Source organism: Quercus lobata, chromosome 7 (genome assembly GCF_001633185.2).
Source record: "Quercus lobata isolate SW786 chromosome 7, ValleyOak3.0 Primary Assembly, whole genome shotgun sequence".
NCBI lineage: Eukaryota > Viridiplantae > Streptophyta > Magnoliopsida > Fagales > Fagaceae > Quercus > Quercus lobata.
Window position 1 is genome coordinate 12,063,294 of NC_044910.1, and position 23,621 is coordinate 12,086,914.

The 23,621-nt window shown below is 32.4% G+C and overlaps 2 protein-coding genes across 3 annotated transcripts; one reads left to right on the top strand and one right to left on the bottom strand.

Annotated features, from left to right (window-relative positions):
- Positions 1-980: 980 nt before the first annotated feature.
- Positions 981-7,826, bottom strand: LOC115953627 (serine carboxypeptidase-like 45). The gene is made up of 10 exons (XM_031071365.1): positions 7,423-7,826; positions 7,183-7,284; positions 3,738-3,833; positions 3,339-3,431; positions 2,906-2,976; positions 2,439-2,783; positions 2,187-2,311; positions 1,733-1,825; positions 1,525-1,642; positions 981-1,446 (listed from the first exon to the last, which is right to left on the bottom strand). The coding sequence occupies exons 1-10, from the start codon at positions 7,673-7,675 to the stop codon at positions 1,294-1,296; spliced, it is 1,449 nt and encodes a 482-aa protein (XP_030927225.1). The 5' UTR covers positions 7,676-7,826; the 3' UTR covers positions 981-1,293.
- Positions 7,827-21,700: 13,874 nt separating this feature from the next.
- On the top strand, positions 21,701-23,165 carry LOC115953420 (mitotic-spindle organizing protein 1A-like). 2 transcript variants are annotated; one of them, XM_031071059.1, is made up of 2 exons: positions 21,701-22,174; positions 22,821-23,165. In XM_031071059.1, the coding sequence occupies exon 1, from the start codon at positions 21,928-21,930 to the stop codon at positions 22,168-22,170; it is 243 nt and encodes an 80-aa protein (XP_030926919.1). In that variant the 5' UTR covers positions 21,701-21,927; the 3' UTR covers positions 22,171-22,174; positions 22,821-23,165. The 2 variants fall into 2 exon arrangements, with proteins under 2 accessions (XP_030926919.1, XP_030926918.1); XM_031071058.1 differs by having other exon boundaries at positions 21,702-22,174; positions 22,732-23,163.
- The last annotated feature ends 456 nt before the right edge of the window (positions 23,166-23,621 follow it).

Sequence of the window (23,621 nt, forward strand, 5' to 3'; positions counted from 1 at the left end):
GATCTCGGGCCTCTAGTAGCCTCTGGGTATCCCGGCCCAGTTCTTTCACTGAATTTTGCTGAACTTTTTGATGACCTTTTTGCTGGAAATCTGAATATAAATTGGGCCTTAATGTTGATTCTTCTTGCTACTTGAATTGGGCCTTCTTTACTTTTTCATGGAATGGGCATTCTTGTGAAATTTTGGCCTTCAACAAATCCAAAGGTCATCCCGCCAAAACATCTGCCATAATGCTTTCCTTTAGTCCGCTCACGAAACAACTTACTTGGTGTGGAGGTGGAAGGTATCCAACCTTGGCCAAGAGTTGTTCAAACCGAGATTGGTACTCCTTTACTGTGCTAGTTTGCTGCAGTTTTGTGAGTTCGCCAAAGTGGTCATAAAATTGTGTAGGCCCATAGTGAGCCAACAACCCTGTTTTGAACGTGGCCTAGGTGGTTGTGTCTGTCTCTTGCTACAAGAACTTATACCACAATTGAGCTACCCCTTCAAAATGGAATGAAGCAAGAGCTACTTGGTCCTCTGCCGGCGTTTCATGAAAGCGAAAGAATTGTTCAGCCCTTCATATCCAACTTGTAGGGTCTTCACTCCCATTGAACTTTGGAAAATCCAATTTCACTAAACGAGGAGCATATGACTGGTTGCTACCCCGAACATGAGATCCCCCCTGTTGCCATCTTCCCTCAGGACGTTTTCCCGAAGCGACATGTGACCCTTCACCCTCCTCACGTCAAGAAGAGAGCTCCGAAATCTTCGCATAAATATCAACCATTTTTTCGATCAACTGTTGTTGTCCGCTCACCATGGAGTTGACATTTTGTTCCAATTGCTCCACTCTTTGGTCCATCCCCAAGCTCTGATACCACTTTGGTACGTATATCTCCTTATCGTTACCTATGATGGCTTATTTGTGGAATTTAAATAGGAAATAATGAATAATTTCTGGATTGATTTGAGGTAGTCTAGCCTCCTTAAAAGATAAGTTTGGATGATAAATTTTCTGATAACTTTTATTCCAATAACTGCTGAATTTATACAAGTAGATGGTAATGTTCCAAAGCATAAAATCAGGACCACTAACACAATCGTGATCCTCTTAAACTCCAACTCTTAAAAAGTAGAACTAAATAACAACAGACTCCAACTCCTAAAAGCTAGAACAAAATAATAACTCAACGTTAAAAAACTACAACTGACATAACATTCAAATACCAACTATCTTGGCACAAATCAAGGAAACACCATAGCTACCAATCTTCAAAGATCCCACCTGCCCTGCAACTTGTGCACGTAATATCATGCTTCTGCAGGTAGTGGTTTCCCATCAAGAAATGCCTTAAATAGAAGTAATGACCTCGCTGGTTGTGTGGCCGGAGCTGTGTGTGAAGCTCCTCTTATGCTAGCAAAGGATAGCTGATTGTTACCATATACTTGTGTCCATCCACCAACCTAAAGGAAAAAATAAATGAGGAAAAAGAATACCATTTGGCACCATCAATAAATAGACAAGAATATAAATATATTGACCTGTTTTCCCTCAAACCATGTTCTGTACGGCACAGTTGAATTCAGTCCCAAGTCCTTTGCTAATCCTTTTACCAGTGTTCGAGTCCCAGTAAATGGGATTATTCCATCTTGATCTCCACTGTCATAGTACATCAAAATCAACTAAATTGACAGCAAGACCTTTTCTTGCAAAATAATAAAGAGCTTTGTAAAGAGTTTATTACCATACCTGTAAACCAAGGATCGGATGCCAGACTTGACAAGTGAGCCCACGACACCAATTGTAGGTATCTCTCGGTTTTCATCATCATACTCTAGAACTCTGAGATTTAAATAGTAAAATAAGGAACCCCAAGAGTTGTGGTATCACTAAGAGGAAAGAATTATAATTTATAAAAACAAAATGAATGTTTGATTTCTTTAGATCGCAGATGGGACTCATTCTGAAACTAAAAAAGAACTTATGAAGAAAAATCATGAACTATTAATTGAGATTGCAAGAATCCTTTGCATTTTAATTACAAGTCAACATTCTAACATTGTGGCTATTAATTTTGTTTCATAGTATTTGAGATATTTATGATATATTAAATTGGCCTTGAAAAAAAAATACTTAAAACTTAAGTTAAAGATGGCACTAATTTCTAAAATTTAAAAAAAAAAAAAAAAGCTCATATCATTGCCTGCTGCATAAACTCCATTCCTTGATTCCAACGAGTTGGGCATGGAGAGCCGTCTGCACATCTTTTCTGTTTAAATACTTTTGTGTGTTTTCTTGTGCACAAACATCTACCTCTTTTATACTTTCCTGTAAGCAGAGGGTAAATATAAAGGCAAAGTCAATTGTGATCTCCATAAACAAAAGGTTGTGTTTTAAATCAAAAGAAGTAATGAGCACACATAACATGAGTTTTGACAAGGTATATAAACTTCACCTGCTGACTGAGGGCATCTGATTCTGAATTGAAAGATGTCAAATATTGAAATCTAGACCTGAGGGGCTGATAAAGCATGTCCATTTGTGATTGAATAGATGATAGACAAACGTCACCAATTACATTGTATCGGTCAATGAAGTCAGTAAGTTCTTTTGCAAGTTCAGTATATACAGAAGTGCAGGTAGAAGAAAGAAATCCTCTTATGGCACCTCTCATAATCTGAGAACTATTGCAACTTTTAGTGAGAAGTTCATAAACACCATCAGATATCAAACCATGAGACCAATAATACTGATCCGGCGAGTTGAAATCAACTGCGAATTCCAAAAGAGGATTCCCTATCTGCATTATAAAATTTTGCCCACTCAATGTTATTTGGCATAAGCATAACATAAAATAAATAGGAACAATTAAATTAAAAAATTCAAGTTTTCTTGAAATCATATCTCCAAAGTTATACTCACAGCTATTCCCTTTAAATTGAACTTCACTTTGGACTGAATAATGAGGTAGGCAAGTTGTGGCACGTAGTGACCTATTAAAGAAATAATACCATGAATTTTATAAGAAATCTCTCTTTGATAAGAAATTAACAGATTTTTTTTTTTTTTTTTTTGGCTACTTGAAAATGAAAAATATAATACACCTTTATTTTTAAACCAGGCCTATTATGGCTCCCTAATCATCATAATTAATTGAGTCTTCCCAATGATCCAATAATTTATCAATGTGATGTTATAGACCAAAATATTGATTCTAATTCATGTTCTCTATCTCACTTTCTCTCAACAATGTGTGCATATGCACATGAACAGAAGATTTATAGTTGTTTGCACCCAAAAAAAAAAAAAAAAAATTGTCTTCAATTATAAGGAAAAAAAAAAAAAAAAAAAACACCTGCGTAGCTCTCTCCTGTAATAAAAAAATCTCTGTCTCGGTATTCTGGAAAATTTCCAAACCAGCGCTGCAGAAATGTAAGACTATCTCGTGCTTAAGAAAAGCAAACCCAATGTCAGTTTCAAAAGCATATATAAAATCATTATACAAATGGCAATGCTATTTGAATGTAAAAGTTGCGCACTTAAATTTAAGCAAATTGCCTTTCGTTTTGTTTTCGTTCTCAAATCATGGCTGTCACATTTGTAATTTATTTTTAAATCATTGCTAAAGGAAAGGTATATGCACATTCTATTTGAATATAGTACTAATTCAATACGTATAATGCTACAAAAGTATTGAAACAAATTCAGTAGGAAAAAAAAGTTTGACTGATTATAAAGGCTAGAGAACATATACCTGCTATCTCGTCGTTCACATAATTGTAAAATGACTTATTAGCGGAGTAGGAGAATCCAACTCCTGCTGGTGATTCCAGATACAATATATTTGCTTCTGCCACAAAGAGGTACTTAAAATGTAAACAACAACTATACATCCACTTCAATCTAGATTGTAACTCATACACAGTAACTTAGAATGAACATAACACACATATAAACATATACACGTACATTTGATTAAAGAGTAACACTGTTATTGGATCTCATCTAAACTTACCACAAACATCACTTTTTACCTATCACTAATTATCTATCATATTAGCAGTTTTCAAATTTTTTGTATATATAAACTTTCTCTTAATTAAATAAGTTCAATGAGAAATTTATCCTTTTGAGAAAGGAGTTAAAGTAACCTGAAAATCAGTAATTCAAATTTTCTTTTAGACTTTGGCATGTTATAAATTTTAATTAGGTATCAAATCTATTATATATATATATATATATATAGGATTTTTTTTTTTTTTTTTTTTTAGGATTGTATAAAAACCCAATGAAAAATTATCATACACTATTAAAAATTTTAAATATATAACTTTACTTTATAAAAAAAAATAATAATAATAATGTAAGTTAGAAATTTTGCGTTATATATATATATATATATATATAAGGCCTAGGGCCCAAAATAATGTATTGGGCCTTGGGCCTAGTCCGAGGACACTAACAAGTCCGAGGAGGAGAAGATAACTATTAAATGACTCCTATTAAAAGCCTCATCAATGGGGGATGAGGGGAAGGAGGTCCGAGGAGGAACTCCTCCTCAGATACAACAAAGGCAGACCAAGTGTGTACTCTAACAATTAAAATGCGCTCCATGAACGTATGAGAGGTAAAGAAACTCAAAAATATCTAAGAAAAAGTTGCTACCATCGCATTAAGTGCACTGCAGCTACTTTTCTGACCACATTAATGTGGAGAGGACCTCTGAACAGTGTTGTCTTGGCTGTCACAACTCACAAAAGACTGAAAGGGGTGTCTGATGGGATGGATACTCAAATGGGAATCCAGATGATCAACAAGTGTAAGGTCTAGATGATCAAAAATGAGCTATATAATGTGGAAGAACCCCCATGAGTAGGGGAGGGAGAAAAGAAAAAAGAAAAAGAGAGAGAGAATACTGTAGCATACTAAACAATCTTAATTTTCAATTGTGATCAGTATACGTTAAACTTTGGCCTCCTCGGACTAAAGATCCATTAACACCGATATCTTTTATTTGTGTTTGATTGTCCCTTAACTCAACATGAGTCGTTGCCCAACTCATTAAGATCTAGTTCTTTGACCCATACTCTACAAATTTATTGTATTGGGTTTATTAGACCAGGACCCCATACATTTGGGCTTGGACTCCAAATCGTGCCCATACAATATATATATATATATATATATATATATATATGTAAGTTAGAAATTTTGTGTTATATATATGTAAGCTTTTAAAAAAAAAAATTATTTTTTGAATGATTTTTTTTTTTTTTTTTTTTTTGAGAATGTTAAGCAGGCAAACAAGCGTAGCGACTTTCCTTATCTATATATTTATAGCTTTCTGAATAATGAAAATGATGACCTTACTTATCTATATAATATATTTATAAATTTCTTCTCATTTATTTATTAGATTATTTCAATTCAAATTTAAAATATTTAATTTTTTAAGTGGGGTAGCCCATAAATATTTTAAGCATCAAAGTGAAAAATAAATAAATAAATATATATATATATATATATAATTACTGTTTTATTATATAAAGAGAATTATTCAATTTTCAGAATTCGTGGACCCCATGCCCCAGCATCTAGTGCGGAAGTTTCCGAACTTGAAATGATTGCCAAGTAGAAAAGGAAATAGCAAGAGATAAGATTCACCTACTTGCGGAGAGATAACAAATTATCGGTAGTTAGTTATTATTAATTTAAATTTGAACTTAATATTAAGATTATTTTTTTTGTCCTAATAATAATAATCAGTCACAATCTTTTACTTAAAATTTGTTGTGAAAATATTATAAAAATGTTATGAACATATTAGTTCTCTTTTATCTAATATGTTAAGATTTTGACGGCAAAGATAATGTGCGGGTCCTGCACGACTACTGAAATGCATGACAGTTGTCAGTATCACACCCTTAAATTCCTAAATGGTTGTTATGCTTGTATCAGATTTTCTTAATCAGTCACAGTCTTTGATATCAGAATTGTAACACTGTCCACAAGCTCTTTAAATTTTTAAATGTTTATTAAATTTTCATATAATTAAAAATTAATTTTTTTATTATGAAACTTTATAGAAGATTTTTTTTTTCCCCATAAATTAATAACTAAAAGGACAGTGCAATCCAATTCTCATTCAATTTCTTTTTTCTTTTTTTTTTAGAAATAATTACAATATGCTACTAACCCCACAGCTCGAATCCTTTACTCCCTAAATCTCTAAGCACTTTATGCATGGGGAGGTGTCAATTCAATTATAAGACCTTTGGCAATTTTTTTTTTTCTTAGATGTTATAACTTTAGGCTTTGTTTGGTTGGAGGATGGAAAAATGAGAGATAAAAAATGTAAAGTTCGTAAAAAGTGAGGGAATATAAAAGATTTAGTTTCTCGTGTGTTTGGTTTGGGGGGTTAAAATTTAAGAGATGGCAAAATCATTTCTTTGGTTGAGAAGAAAAAATGAGATGATAGAAAATGAAGGTTGAATAAATTTACTTTCTTGCCTTTATTACATAACTTTTTTTTAAAGTATTTTATAAAGAAAAAAAAAAAACGTTGGAATAATTAAATAACCAAAGGTTGGTTTAATGGAGTAAAAAAAAAAAAAAAATCAACCTCACATAAATTTTTATTGCGGGCTGGTTGAACAACCCAAACCAAACATTTTGAATTTTTATTTTATTTTTTATTTTATACAATATCTTACATTAATTAATGATGATATCTAAGTAAACCAAATCACGTAGAAAAGTGCATGGAAATGAATTAAATCAATAACACTCATAATGTTAATATAGTTCTTTTTCAAATAACATAAAAATTATTATTTACACTTTTTAAGTAAATACTTATCAATGTATGCCACATGTTAAGTATATATTTGTGTTTATAATTTTATATATTTATAGGTGAGTTTATAGGCAACTTTCATTGTAATTAAGAACTTATTTTTTAAGATACAAGAATACTTTAATAAACTTTATAAATAAATAAAAAACATAAATAACAATAATTATAGAACAAACATTTTTATAAAAATAAAAATTATGAAATAAAGTTGAAAATTTACTTTATCTAAGAAAAGAACTTTAAAAATATATACGGATATATGCTTCAACAAAAAGTTGGATTCAAAATGGATATTTACCTACCGCACACATAAAAAAGATAAAGAGAAAGGATGGTGGAAGACCTTTATTCCAGCTATACTCATTCTTGACTAAATTGTCTCCACTCGGTTTAAAGGGTCCATGCTCGACAAAAGCTCCAGCACCAATTGATGAACAACCGGGCCCTACATGTAGACAGAAAGGCAAAGTCATATTCATACACCAAAAAACAAGTAAAATGTTTCACAATTTTCATAAACTAAACCAAGTAAAATGGACATCAAAAACATAAATTTTTAGGAAATGGAAAAGAATTTTCTTACCTCCATTTAACCAAAGAACAAGGGGCTTTGAATCAGGCTGTGCTTCAGCTTCAACAAAGTAGTAAAAAAGAGCTCTCTCTTGCTTTTCATCAATGGTGATGTAGCCAGAAAATTGTTGGAAACTGACTTGAGGTTGACCTGGTAGACTTGTGATTTTATCATCTATGGGAACAGACTCCACTGCCATGAAAATCTGCACCAAAGATGCACATATTATGGCAATCACCATCCATTGCTGCTGAGACTGAATCATTGAGCAAGATGAAGAGAGTGAGAACTGGGGCTCTTAATTTGGTTTGAATGGATGACCCCCACGAAGTTGCTTGTTCTTATATAGTGAAGATTGGAATGCGCGTCTCATGTGGAAATTAAAAGTTGGTGGTCCTTGTGAAAGTGATTAATTAACCAAGTAGGCTTGACTTTGACAAAAATATGACACTGGGCTATGATAAACGCAAACTCAATGAAGACTTAATCTCTATTAAATTTAGTATGGTTATACTTACAGATTCTTATCAATTAATCAAGAGTAACCACACATATTTTCTTTTCTTTTTTTGTTCTATCTTATATATCTACAAAAATAAGTAAATAAATAAAGAAATTGTTTTGATTTTAACTATGAGTTTTTACTATTTCTTTGTATTTTTAGTCTTCGAGTTATGTTTTTAGTTATAAAAAATCATTCATCAAAACTCACTGAGTTTTTCTTAGCCAACGTCCTTGTCATGACGCCCCCGTTTTGGGGTTAATACTTACTCCCTTCAAATAAATTTCTGCCAAAAAAAAAAAAATCCATGATACAACAATCTTGATTGTACAACAGAATTTAAGGGGGGAAAGTCTAATACTTTTTTTTTAGCGAGAAAAAAGTTTAATACTATTGACAAACTGTGTATCATTGTGACTCTAATTAATTAAACATATACTTTTCTTCATGAAGATAATTATTATATAAATGAAACTCCTAATTAAGTTCGTCCCAAATTTTAATTAAATTGGGACAAGGTTAGAAATGAAAGGTCCTTTCCTTCATATGAAAATAGCCCTAAAACCCTAAAATGATCCAAATACCCCATAATCTCCACAATTATGAAAATAGCCCCAAAAAATTTATTTTAAAAAGCCCTTGAAATGCCGCAAATGACCAAAATACCCTTAGAATTTCCATTAGTTCTATAGATATTTTGATTATTTTGGTGGTTCAATTCTAGGAGTATATTGATTAGAGATAATTTGGTCATTTTGGTAATTAATTTTTTTTTTTTTTTGGATAGTTTTGGGAGTATTTTGATTATTAAGGAAATTCTTAGGGCATTTAGGACGTTTACTTTTTTTTTTTTTTAATTTAAAAACCGTGTATCTTACTTACGTCTCACCCAAACAACCCCCCCCCCCCCAAAAAGTTTTCCAAACATTTTTAAAAACGCAATTAAATACTCAAAATATATATATATATATATATATATATATTCTTTTAGATAAAACATATATATATATATATATATATTCTTTTAGATAAAACATTTTACGTAACAAAAACGGAGGGTTTATATATATATATATATATATATATATATATATATATATATATAGACATGCGTTGCAAGATTAACTTTTTAAAAAAGGACACAATAGTTATGGAAGCTGGCAGAAGGAATACATGTTTATTTTTTACATTTCTCCAAAAAAAAAAAAAGTTTGAAGTGTTGGAAGTTGGAACTCAATCATCTATATATATGGGAGTTCCAAGTAGAGGTATCATGAATGGAGTACATTCCTAGGGGTAGGAGCTAAGGACAGAGTTCTTTCCAACCTAATCAAGCTGGATGAAAGGATTGGCGACAATTTCGCAGCCATTAGACAATAATTGCATTAATTCCATTCGGGTCACATCTGTCAAAGCCCTTTAAAATTTATTATTTTTAGAGCATTCACATTGGGTCTTGTAAATGCCATATGTTAGTAATATTTAACATCAGTGCCTCAAAACCCTCTATTATTCAGTTTTGCAAAGTCTTAGAATTGCAAAAAAATTTGCAATTGTGCTACAATGTCATCTTATTTTTATGATGATACTGTAGCTCAATTGCAAAAATAAAATATTTAAATTTATTCCTCATCTCATTCTTTTAATCCTTTTTATTCTCTCTCTCCTCTGTCTTTCTCTTTCTCTTTCTCTGGTCTCAATCCATTTCTTTCTCTCTATCTCTTTCCTCACATCTCTAGTGGTTAGGCCTCCACACTGAAGAAGCAGAGATCAAAGCTTCTCCACCGACCAACTGGCTAAGGGGTATTGTGAGTCAGATTTGGTGGCGAAGGAGGGGTGGGTTGTGGGTTTGGATCGTGATGGGTCTAAGGCATGGTGGTTGTGGGTCTAGGTCATGGTGGGTCTATGTTGGGTGGGGTGTGGTGGATCTGAGGCATGGTGGTTGTGGGTTTAGGTCGTGGTGGATCTGAGGCATGGTAGTTGTGGTTTGGGTCGTGGTGGGTCTATGGTGGGTGGGGCGTGGTGAGTCATGGTGGTGCAATGGTGGATTTAAATAAAATGACAAAAGAAATAGAGTTTAAGATGTTGGGTATGTTGTAAAATGATATGATATAATAGATAAAGTAGCTTTTAAGATGGTAAAATTGGATATTTTTTACATACTAAATGTGAATGCTCTTAATCCTCTTCATCATCTTTGTGAAATATATTAATCATCCAAAAAACATCACTTCTATTTTATTTAAATATCCAAAAAACAGTATGGAGATAGTGATTACATGCCAAAGATTTAATGAATGACAAGAATATCAAATTTGGCAAGGATTAGAGTTTAATTAAATGGTAACACTAAAGTATAATACCTTAGGTATTGTTTCTTAAGGTTTACAAATTAAATAAAATTCACATACAAAACTTCATTTACCAGTGCAACATAAACAATTTATCTATTCCAATGACAATTCAGATTTAATTAAAATGAGTGTGATGATGCGAGAAATTCGTGGGCTGAATGTTCAAACCAAGTTGCAATGGAAGACCTAAAATGAAGTATGAAAAGTGCACCGGTATGATGCCTGTCAAGGACCCTTCGATAGCTAAGTTAGAACTTTTTAAAAGATCTTCAAAAAATCTCAAAGTGTAAGAGTTATGAAATTTTTTACGTACTTCAAAAGTGGTGAAGTAAAGTCCTTATATAGGAGATCTTGAGTGGGTTTCCTTGTTTCCTGCCACTCTTCCCACGAGAGACATGTTAGTTTAGTGGAGATAGTAGGAGTGAGTTTTGACGAAAGTGATCTCGTTAAGAAGTAGTGGGCTTATGTGATAAATCTCAATTCTGGCAAATGTGGCCTAAATCTTTCTAAGTGTTGAATGTCGTTTCTTCTGGACGAGTATGATGTTTGGATGACAATAATATTAAAGATGGCACATCCAAAGCTTAGATGACATTATAGACGATGGACTATAAACTACCTTTTTAATAGTCAAGCCCCAACACGTGGGAATTTAAATGGGAGGTAAGAGTGGAGGAGACAGGAATTGAACTCATGACCTCTTGCTCTGATACCATGTAAAATTTTCGATTGTCCTAAAAGCTTAAATTATTGGAATATGATAAATTTAATCATTTAACCACTAATTTCTAACAACCATCATGATTTCTAGATTGGCAAGCATGTTGTGGTCTTGTATAAACTAAACTTTATTTCAAACTAGCTTAATTTATTGGTTTAGGAATAGGGTCCGGTTAAGGCATACATTAGTCATCTATTTTTGAAAACATTTTATGGGGAATTGAAAAAGCTATCAAGAAAATTAGTAACTTTTTCATTTTTCTATAAAAAGTTTCCTAAAATAGTTTACTAATGTATGCCTACGTTAGTAAAACCTATATTATTTAATCAGAGCACATCACTTTTAACAAGTAACAACTTCTTAAGAAATATTGTGGAAAATTTTGTGCCCTAGTGTTTATTTATTCTTCTTCTTTTTTTAAAGCATTTGTGTTACTTACCAAATATTTGAACTTTATCTACATCAGGCATATTAGATTTATGGCAAAGTGAAAAATTTTAATAAAATGGAATCGCTTAATACTTTAGAAGAGAGAGAGAGAGCAACAAGACAAAAGAACACAGAATTTTGTTGTTCAATGGAATATTCTCCATGGATTGTTTTCTCTTCACATAAGAGTTAGTTGAAATTTGGAAAGGAGATGTAATTATGTTAGCAAGGAAAATTATTAGTTTGTATGAACAATAGAATGTAAAGTGTACATTGTAAACAAAAAGATTGTATGCTTAAAATTCCCTACCATATAAATTTTACATTCTACTATTCATGTAAACTAATGATTGTCATGTTTGCAATAATTGCCATTTGGAAAAACTCCCTGCCTTATATTCTGTTCACATACTTTTATTCAAGATAATGTTTTTGTTTATTTATTTATTTTTTGGATGGCATATTCAAGATAATATTCAAATGAAATGATCCTTTAAAATATCATCACTACGCATTGACCTCATGACAGGGGTGGCTGCACTTGTAAGTCAGGGGGTTCAAATGAACCCCCTGACTTGAAAAAAAAAATTATATGTATAAAATATTTTTTTATTAATTTAATTACCCTTAAAAATATTTTTGCACAACTTGGTTTAAATCTTGCACACCCTAATCACAAATCAATTTAGCACAAAAATCAAACAACATAGATTAGTTCATCTCAAAACTAATTAACAATACAAATCACTCTCCCTTTCTCTCATGAATCTCATCTCATCTCTATTATTTATCTAACTTTCTATATATCTTTGGGTCTAAGAGTAAAATGTGAGTGTTTGTGAGTTCTGAATGTCTCTCTTAATTATAAATTTATATTATATTATATATATATATATATATATGTGTGTGTGTGTGTGTGTGTGAGTGTGTGTGTGTGTGTGAGATACTAATTTTGTGCATTATTATTATTATTATTATTTTTGATATAATGTTATTTGTGTGAATTGTGATGTGTGTGAAGGTGTATATATATAGTATAAATATACTATAACTTTATATAATTTAATAACGAAGAAATATTTGTTACATGTGTATATTGTTATCATGTTATAATAACTTTTTGTTATATAACTAGTGATTCAAGAAAAAAAAAATAGTAAAGTTAGTGATTGTTAAATGCATTATTTTATGTATCGATGAGTGTGGTTATGTGGGTCAATAATTAATATAAGGTCAATAATTTATGAAATAACTAATAAATAATGACAACTACACAAAAATAAAAATGTTATACAAACTTAACAAAATAAATGATTACATCTACATTGACAATAGATAATGACAATTGATAATAAACTATCATGTGACGATTTCAAAATATGAAAACTCGTAGAAAGAAATTGTAAAATTTCATGTATGTGTGTTTTTTTTTGCAATAACACAATATATTCAAGTTATCTTTTTATTAAAATTTGTTTACTTTAAGTTTCTTAATGACCCCCCTCAAGAAAATTCTTGGAGCCGCCAATGCCTCATGATGTGCAGCATCTACTACTCAAACGACGTAGACCAATTACCTTATAAAGGGCTCCAAGTCATACCATAAATAGATACCAAATTAACCAAAGTACTATAGTCTTGCAGTGTTCCACTAAATGATTGATGAGGCATGGCGTGATTATCGTAAACATTTAGGGGGCATTTGGTTCACTGTAATATTACATTATTTGTAATAGTAATTACGTTATTATAATCTTACATTAATATAATCTCAACACAAGAATACAATATTATATTGTTTAGGAATGTGATGAGATTAAAATGATGCGATATATTTTATAATTTTCGTTAAGGACATATTTTTATGTAATTGGCATATCTTTTGACAAAACACACTTTACTTGTATTTGGATTAAATCTAAGAAGGTTCAAGATAATCATTACAAGTGGTTAAATTGAAAACATGAAGATTACTCAAAAACTGCTCAAGAAAAAGTGCAATCTATAGGTCTCGATACCTCCTCGACAGAAGCTCGATCTATCGAGATTCTTTAAAGCTCGACACATGTCTCAATCTATCGAACTTACGGGATTCAAACTATAGCCAACAACATTTTTATTCTAAAAGGTTATTTGTTTATGGGTTTGTATAATCCTTCTAGAACTAGGAAAACCCAGGGTTTGTGGGTTTGTATAATCCTTATTGGACTAAGAAAGCCCAAGGTTTGTGTAAACCTATTTAGAATAGGAGAGCCCATTAAGCACCTATTTAAAAGAGGTGGAAAAAGAAAAACCTAACCTTAGAGAGCTTCATAAGGTTTTCTTTTTAAAACTTTAGCCTCCTTTTACAGAAGAAAGAGTTCTTGCTGCATTTCTTATACGCCTTTGGGTTCTGTAACTAAGCAAAATCTCTTGCACCAACATTGAAGATCTTATTGGTGTTTTGAAGTGAAGCTATTGCAAATCAACTGCAACAATCAAAGAGTTGTTGTGGAGTTAGTCATGTACTAGGATCCGTGCATCATTGGTTAGTCACGTACTGGAAGCCGTGTATTGAAAGGAGAGATTGTCGCTATATTACAAGTCCAATTAGGTATTGAGGTAAGGGTTCAACTGTAAGTTGGTATTAGGTACTAGGATTCCTTTTACTTGTAACCACTTGTTTTGATAATAGTGGATTCTTGGGAGTGGTGACCTTAAATTCATCCGGTTGGGTTTTACCTTGGTGGTTTTTCCCATTCGTAAACAAATCATCAGTGTCAAATTTATTTTCTACTGCATTTAACTTAGTTAGTAATTTGTTTGTACTACCACGCTTATTGTATGTAATTGAACCTAATTAATTCACTTGGCCAATTAATTGGTTAATTACCCAAGGGGTCAATACATCCTTGGCCTATCAAGTGGTATCAGAGTGGGCACACTCTGATTAGGTTTTAATCTTTGTTGTGTGATCCATTGACTCCCGTTGTCATGGAAACTCTTGATTGTTTTGATTTGCATGATCTTGTGTTGAATGATGATAATGATATTCAAGATGCCTATTGCAAGCTTTATAATTTTTGTATGAAATCTCTTAATTGTTCTACAAAATTAAAAGCTAATTTTAAAAAGGTCAAACTTGAAAGAGATGAACTGATTGCAAATTTGGATGAAGCTAATAATTTGAATGAGAAATTTAAAAATCAAATTTCATCTCAGGTGGATAAAATTAAAAGTTTGGAAGAGCAACTAGTTGAATTTAAAATTGAAGTTGAAAAATTAACTAGAGTCAAATTTGTTGTTGAGACTAACTCAAAAGAAAAAGATTTTTATATTCCTCCATTTAATAGAAATAATGAAGAGCTGAAGGCTAATTTTTCTAGGATGGACAAAGGTAAAATATCTTATGTTAATGCTAAAGTTTCTAAACATATGTCTAAAACTCCTCCTAGGTTGAATAAAAATTTTGTTTTTGTCCCCACTTGTCATCATTGTCATATTTTTGGTCATATTAGGCCAAATTGTCCTAAGTTAAGGTCTCTATCAACCCCCAAGGTTAGACCTCCTTCTAGGAAACCGAGTAGTTCTAAAACTACTCATGTTTGTCACCATTGTGGTGCTTCAAGTCACACTCGTCCTAATTGTTTCAAGTTGTTTCCTTATAAGCAAGTGTCAAATAGGTCTCATCCTTTGTCTAAAGGCTCTGTACTTATTCTTGGTGAGTTATTAAAAGCTTTGACCTTTTTGACTCAATTTCAGGGGAATTCTAATTCCTCTATGTCCTTTAGTAGTCATACTAGGACACATGTCTTTTCATCTTCACGACTAAAGACTCATGCTGTGTGGGTGATAAAGGAACCTAAGACTTAATTGTCTTTCTGTTTGTCCTCTACTTTAATGCTTTCTATCTAAAGTTGGACTTTCTTACTTGATTTCTTATTTATTTTTGGAATCATGTTTTCATGCATTTGCATCTAGTTTTATGCTTTGTGTTTTTATATATATATATAAATATATATATATATATATATATATATATATGTTTTTGTTTGATTGTTTTTCAGTTTTTGTTTATTTTGCTTCTCATAAAAATTAAAAAAAAAAATATTGAAAAATCAGGAAAATACAAAAACAGTGTGTTTGTGTTCATTGGTACTTATGTACCTTGGATGGCTATTGAAGCAAAGTTTTCTAAACTTTGTATCTTTTGTAGCTTAAATGAGTATCTCAATGCACAACTAAGCAAGTGAGTTTTGTGATTCCTGTTTGTGATGAGTAAGATTACATAATCTCTTATACTTAACACTTATATCACTCTTTTTGATGGGAATGACTAAAAAATTCTAAGAGAAAGGCATAAATAATCATCTCACCACTAAGAGAAAGGCATAAATAACCATCTCACCACTAAAACCAGCCAATCATTTCAACATCTGTGTGCTTCGGCATAGCAAAATTGTGATGTTTATGCTTACATAATTGGGTATTTCTTTTCTCTCTCTTGCATGATATGCTCAAAAAGAAAAATATGCAAAGAAAAATAAAAACAAAAAAGAATCAAAATACTTTTAAATATGGTTGCAAGCATGTTTCTAGGAGAAGTGGGAGTTATAGAATGTACCTCGAAGGTAATAGTCTCCATCAAGTAGTTATGATTGTGTGTGAGTGTATTTGATTTTCTCATATCTCAAATTGTCATAATATAAGACACTTATGTACTCTTGCTATGTTTTCACACACAACACGCAAATTCTTCACTACTTTTGAAATATGTGTGCAGGTACAATGTGATTTAGCCATCACAAAGAATACAAGTGTTAATGTATACTCACTAAACTGTCTCAACTTATTTTGGAAATATAAAATTAGTTAGACTTGTTTAGTGTGTGTGTGTGTGTGTGTATTTTGGATCATGAATGCTTTGCAATTTCTTGTTGAGAAATGTTTTTGAGAGCTTAACATATTGTTTGGATCTATGTTTGAGTAGCTTGCTTGCTGCATTCATCTTTATGTGTTTTTCCCTTCTTTGAAAACACCTTTTCTTCAAGCTCAACAGATCCTCGACAGATTCGCATCTATCGAGACCTTTTTTTCTTGTCTCGACAAATCTTATCGCATTCTCAATCCATCAAAAATTTCTGGTTTTTGTCTCGATAGCTTTTCATTCCATCAAGAAACTTTTTGTCTGGCCGATAGATTCTTGATAGATTCTCGATCGATCGAGGTTGGCTTCTTCTTGATAGATTCTCAACACATCCTTAATCAATCAAGATACCCTTGCATGCATTTCACTTTTCTTTGTTTTGAATTTTTTCTCCTTTGTGTCCATAACATCTTATTTTTCTTTTTCTTGTAGGTCTATGGTTCCTTGTTCTCCTCATTCCCTCTATATCAGTTTTTTGTCTGTCTTTAGTCAAGTTTTTTTTTTTTTTTTGGCCTTTTTTTCCCTTTGACAATGGTTTCAAAAAGGGGAAGAATTTTGAGAATTGAATGTCATTCCTCAGAGGGAGTAATAGACTTAAGGGGAGAACTTCTTGTTAAAAGGAAGAAAGTTTTTTATGTAGCTAACTTAGGGGAAGAGCTAGTCTAATACATTTTGATATTAATATATATTTTGTGTTGTGTATCTTTTGGTTTTGTAACCATTTACATACATCATGTGTTGTTTCTATATTTGATGATAATGTATGTGTTTCACTTTATCTCACATGTGGTATTTCTTTTCTCTCTTTATACACATGTTTCTTGTTTATTTAACTTGTCATTATTTTCCACATGGTACCTTGATGTGCTTTGTTTAGTGCCTTTTAGGAAAGACAAGTTAAAGCCAAGTCAAGATTCTGAACCTTCTTCTTTCAACAACTTCCAAGGTTCAAATTTTTTAGACTAGGCTTATTTATTCTGTAATCTTGAGTAAAATGTATTCTAAGACATTCAATGTACTCTTGTGGTTTTGTTACGGATTGCCAAAGAAGGAGATTGTTAAGGACATATTTTTATATGATTGGTATATCCTTTGACAAAACGCATTTTACTTGTATTTGGATTAAATCTAAGAAGGTTCAAGAAGATTATTACAAATGGTTAAATTGAAGACATGAAGATTACTCAAGAACTGCTCAAGAAAAAAGTGCAATCTGCAGGTCTCGATACCTCCTCGACAGAAGCTTGATCTGTCGAGATTCTTTAAAGCTCAACACATGTCTCAATCTATCGAGATTACGAGATTCAAACTATAGCCAGCAACATTTTTATTCTAAAAGGATATTAGTTTATGGGTTTGTATAATCCTGATAAGACCAGGAAAACCCAAGGTTTATGGGTTTGTATAATCCTTATTGGACTAGAAAAGTCCAAGTTTTGTGCAAACCTATTTGGAGTAGGAGAGCCCATTGAACTCCTATTTCAAGGGGGTGGAAAAAGAAAATCCTAACCCTAGAGAGCTTCATAAGTTTTTCTTTTTAAAACCTTAGCCTCCTCCTATAGAAGAAAGAGTTCTTGTTACGTTTCTTGTACACCATTGAGTTCTATAACCAAGCAAAGTCTCTTGCACCAACATTGAAGATGCTATTAGTGTTTCTATGTGAAGCTGCTGCAAATCAACTACAACAATCAAAGAGTTGTTGTGGAGTTAGTCACGTACTGGGATCCGTGCATCATTGGTTAGTTACGTACTGGAAGCCGTGCATTGAAAGAAGAGATTGCCACTACATTACAAGTCCAATTGGGCATTAGGGTAAGGGTTCAACTGTAGGTTGGTTTTAGGTACTGTGATTCTTTTTACTTTTAACTGCTTATTTTGATAATAATAGATTCTCGGGAATAGTCACCTTAAATTCACCCTGGGGGGTTTTGCCTCGATGGTTTTCCCCATTCGTAAACAAATCACCCGTGTCAAATTTATTTTCTGCTGCATTTAACTTAGTTGGTGATTTGTTTGTGCTACCACACTAATTGCATGTAATTGAACCTAATTAATTCACTTGGTCAGTTAATTGGTTAATTTACCCCAGGGGTCAATACATTCTTGGCCTATCAATTTTAAATTGTGGTAATTTTAGAACAAATAAAATAAACCAAAAATTTTAATGTTACATCATCGTAATGTGCATCACATCAAGGGCACAATATAGCGAACCAAATGCCCCCCTAAAAATCAAGGTGGACATTGATTGTCAATTTGTGTAGAAACAGAATTGGAGTTGTCTTCATAAACATAATATCCCACTTTCTTCTCAAAATAATAATAATAATAACAACAACAACAACAACTAGCTTGCTTAGAGGCTCTTTTATTTTTTCGGTAAAAATTAATAATTTACCTCTATTATAATTTGGAATTACTACATTTTCCAATCATAAAAATATCTAGAGGTGTGATGAAAAAATTATTTCACCCACAAAAGCATAAGTCATAACATTCATCACGCTCCTAGGTATTTTTTGTAATTGAAAAATGTAGTAATCTCAAATTATAATGGATATAAATTATTAACTTTTACCGAAAAAATAGAAGAGTCTCTGAATACGCATGTAAGCATAATAAAATTAATTTGTAGATAAAAAGATTATAAATTCAATTCCCTACAATATAAATTTTACGTTCTATTATTTTGTTATTCATGTAAACTAATAATTGTCCATGTTTTCTCCTCAAAAAAAAAAAAAAAAAAAATTGTCCATGTTTGCAATAATTGCCATTGAAAAACTCCCTGCCTTATATTCTGTTCACATACTTTTATTCAATATAATGTTTTTATTTATTAATTTTTTGGATGGCATATTCAAGATAATATATACCAAACCAAAGTATTCTGATTTTTGGGGACTATCGTTGAGACTACGACACTATATGATTGATGAGGCATGGCGTGATTATCGTAAACTAACAAAAGATCAAGGTCGACATTGATTGTCGATTTGTGTGGAAACAGAATTGGAGTTGTCATCATAAACATAATATCTCACTCATATGGAGTTTTGGACTACTCTTGCCACTTGACATATTGAGTGTGGGTCACTGTTAGAGAAGAGCAACGTTCAAGAAAGTTAATGCATAAGATAACTATTAATGCAAGAATCCAATATATTCATTTTTCAAACCAAGTGAATATATGTTTATAGAGAGGGTGTACCTTAAGAAATGTAATCTTCCCCACATTTAAAAAAAACTAAAACAATTTTAAAAAACCACATACACCATTGACTCTATTACGTTTCTTTAAAAATAAAATAAATAAAAAAAGACTATTATAAATACATACTTATTAACCTATTGCAGCGGATTACTTAGTAATGACTAATGCGTACCTTACAGCGGCCCAACAGAATTTGGAGCCTAAAGCGAAAAATTTATGTGAGGGTCTTTTATTTATAAATATTAACGAAACAAAATTATTTAATATTAATCAAATCAAAGTTAATTTGATATATTAAATACATAATTTGATGAAAATACCAACTAAACTAGTTGATTTTCATATAGTTGAATCATAAATTTTAATAAAAAGAAATAAAAATATGTTATGATTAAAAAATATACTTTATTTTGAATATATGACAATGCATAGTTAAGAAAAGTTGTAATTTAATTTTTAATTCTATATCTTATATTTAACAAAGAAAGATAGATATTATTTGGAGTATGGCTTTGTACGATATTGGTTTACAAAAATTAAAGCCTCAAATTATTGGAGGAGATTAATCTATAATTGATGATTTAACTTATTTGAAACATTTTTTTGAAACGGTATAGGCTTTTAATTGGGTTAGATTTCTATTGGTATCGCACTTTGGGAGTCTTGATAGTAATGAAAAGGAAAAAATGTGATAAAAGCACTATAAAATATTCACAATATGATGTGACAATGACTATAATTGATAAATTTCATAAATCTAATTAATGAATTTTTAAATTACTTTTTTGAGATCGGTGACGTCCCAATTTGTAAGTCTATAGTAAAAGTTGTAGTATTCTTAACAACACTATTTTTTTTTTTTTTTTTTTTTAAGTGTACAACCATTAAAATTATATATAATTTTATAAAAATAAAATTTTGGGCATTTGACAATGGAGGAGGGGGCCTTTTTCGCTGAGGATAAAAAAAAAAATTGTGATAGGGCCTTAGGCCTAGGCCTTGGTCCGGCCCTTACTCTGCTTTTCAGTTGATGATTTCTATGGGCATCTACTTGCTCGCGAGAACAGATGAACAATACCATAATTTTTTTGATGCATAGTTCCATAATGAAAATCCCAACACCAAAAATCACTCAAATCATGCACAAAGCTTGTCATGTTTGCAACAGTTTGTCACACGATATATACCTAGCTACTACAGTCAGTTCAATTTATCAAGGTAAGACTAGGAATTCTCATATGGCCGCTTTCATATTGGTCCATAATCATCTTCTAACCTAAATTTGTATCCTGATACTGGAGTCACAAGCCATCTCACACCTGATATGAGCAATTTGAATACGCAATCTAAGGAGAGTATAATGGCAAAGATCAAGTATATGAGGGAGACGCACAAGTTTGACTATCACTCACATTGACAGTGGCTCTTCCCTTACTTTTATTTTCAAATAACAAGAACTAAGAACTAAGAATATTCAATATTGGCCTTTACTCTTTCTTTCCATCATCTTCCACACGTCGAACCTATACTACCTATGTTGCTGAATGAGCTTCACTCCCTGATTGGGATAAAAGATTTGGACACCTAGCCATTCGCATAATACATTGTGAATTAGTGATATTTCTTGATTCAATCTTCCTTTGGACTTATTATTTGTTGATGGGAGGACCTTGCCCAATTGCTTCAATAAATGGTTCATGTTATTTTTATTGTTTGATTCTAGATCTAGGTTTCTTCTGGACTTTTTAAATGTTGGTGGGAGGACCTTACCCAATTGCTTCAATAAATGGTTCATGCTATTATTTGTCATGTAATGAGTCAAGAGTGATGGAGTTATTTACAAGGATAAGAAAGAGACAGTCAGCTCTCATTTTGCTGAGCACCAGCTGTAGTGCCAGCTATCACCTCTAGAAACTTCTTTCTTTGATTTTGAGCCTTAATTGGAGGATTTAAATTGATATAATTTCCAAAGTCGAGAAAGCTTAGTGTAAAACAAATGAAACTATAAATTTTGAAATTCATTTAAGCTTGAGGATCTAATATCAAACTTTTCCACCAATATGGCTTAATTTGAAATTGAAACCACCATATAGGGTTTAAAATGTAATTTTCATAAAGAAAAAATAAAATTACTTCTCTTTTTCAATACCGTTGCAGAAAGATTTACTTTAGGCATTTATTTATTTATTTTAGATTGAAGAGTGAAGAGACTCGATTACTCGAACCCCACTCTCTAATTGAGAGCTCCACCAACCATTAGGACTTCGAATTCCCCTAAAAATTTCAGATCGATTTCAAACTTTTTAAGGTCCCAGATATCTTTGTGACACTGTTCAATTCGAGGCAAAGTGGGGTCCAATTCGAATAGGTTGTTGTTCGAGAGAGAGATCAATGGATCCGGAGGCTGCTCGAACGGCGAGGGAGTCACTCGACCTTGCATTCCACATGTCGAACATTCTCGACACAGGGCTCGACCGCCACACCCTCTCCGTCCTCATAGCTCTCTGCGACCTCGGTCTCAACCCGGAGTCTCTCGCTGCCGTCGTCAAAGAACTCCGAACTGAGCCTCCGCCGCCGCCGCCACCCTCTTCCGCAACCCCAACAACATCTACTGCTCCTTCGTTTCTTCCCTGAGCAGGTGCCTTATTTGCTCGGCGTGATAGATTCTTTAGTTATTAGTGTGTTCGTTAAATGTTTGTTAAAATGCCTAGCAAGTCACGTAAATGACATATTACATTATTTTTTACCTTCACTGTCGTTGCTCTGAGTCCATTTAAGAATTGAGAATGCCATTCCAAAAATTGGCATGCTTGTGTTACTGTGGCACAATTTTTTTCATAACTTGTTAAGAAAAAGAAAAAAATAAAATTTTTTTTTTTTTTACAGCTTTTTATATTTCTCATTAAAGAATTTAAAGTGGTATTAAATTTTTCCAAAAATAGTCCAATAATAAATGTCCGAAGGGCACCTGTTAACCATAACCTCAATATGGTTTTAGTTTAGTGGTTACTTGAATTCATGGTTTCTCAATATGGGTTCTTGAGTTTTGACCCTTCTCACTAGCATTCAACTCTCCCTTTGGTTCTATCCATTGGGATTTCTCACCTTTTCTTTTAATCAGATTGTATGTTTCTTTTTTCTCTTTTTATTAATGAGGTTGTCCAGCACTTTTTGAGCTTCTGACTATTTCCTCAGATGTGTGCAATCCCTCCGTTCTACAGTAATTACATTGTGAAATTCCCTGGGTGTGGCCCTAAAATGCTGACTAGGAGTTTTGAAACTAGGAGCTCATGGATCAAATGTGGTCTTAGGAACCACGAGACCAACCACTTGGGTTTGCCCATTGGAGTTTATCTGTATAATTGCCTGGTGAATGTGTGATGGAACTGCATATCTTGGGATCGATCATGCTCTCAAAGAACCTTGGACAGCCTGTTGGAAAAATAATAAAAGAAAAAAGAATAAATAAATAAAGTCTTTGCATTCCTTGCAGACTTTGATTGGCATATTGTGCTTGAAGGTTTTGTAAGAGTGGTTTGGATTTTATTAGGGAACTATGTTTTTCCTATGTAGTAGGCCAAAATGTGTAACTAACAATAAATTTTCAACTATCTATTTAGGAGGCAATGTTTGCAAACTATATTTTCTACTAGCATCTCAAGTCTAAGAGACTCGATTTTGACCTATAAATCGAGTCTCAGACTCAATTTCTATGGTCTGATGTGGCATCTTTTTCCACGTGATTTTGAAAATCGAGTTTCTAACACTTGATTTATAAACCAAAAAAATTTTAAAAAATTTGAAGTCTTAGAGTGAGAGAAAGAGCGACCCAAAAGCTCTCAAGCTCAAATACTCATTTTCAACCCAAACCCCAAATCTCAAAAACCCGGTCAAGCTCAGTAGACCATCTTCCGTCGACGAAGTAGGGGCTTGCGCGGGGCCCCTGGGCTGCGCGGCCCTTGGGTCACACATCTGGTGGTTGCGGTGGTGGCGGCCTGGGCATCTGGTGGTTGCGGTGGTGTTTTTGTTTCTAGGATTGAAGCATGAGAAAGAGAGAGCAGCCTTTTTGGGATTCTTTTCTTCTT

What these genes read in the sequence shown, in the direction of transcription:
- LOC115953627 (XM_031071365.1), bottom strand. Translation starts at nt 7,675, where the DNA reads ATGATTCAGTCTCAGCAGCAATGGATGGTGATTGCCATAATATGTGCA. An exon ending in TGTTCTTTGGTTAAATGGAG is followed by an intron (nt 7,285 to 7,422) that starts GTAAGAAAATTC and finishes GTCTACATGTAG; the next exon opens with GGCCCGGTTGTTCATCAATT. An exon ending in TACAGGAGAGAGCTACGCAG is followed by an intron (nt 2,977 to 3,338) that starts GTGTTTTTTTTT and finishes TTTCTTTAATAG; the next exon opens with GTCACTACGTGCCACAACTT.
- LOC115953420 (XM_031071059.1), top strand. Translation starts at nt 21,928, where the DNA reads ATGGATCCGGAGGCTGCTCGAACGGCGAGGGAGTCACTCGACCTTGCA.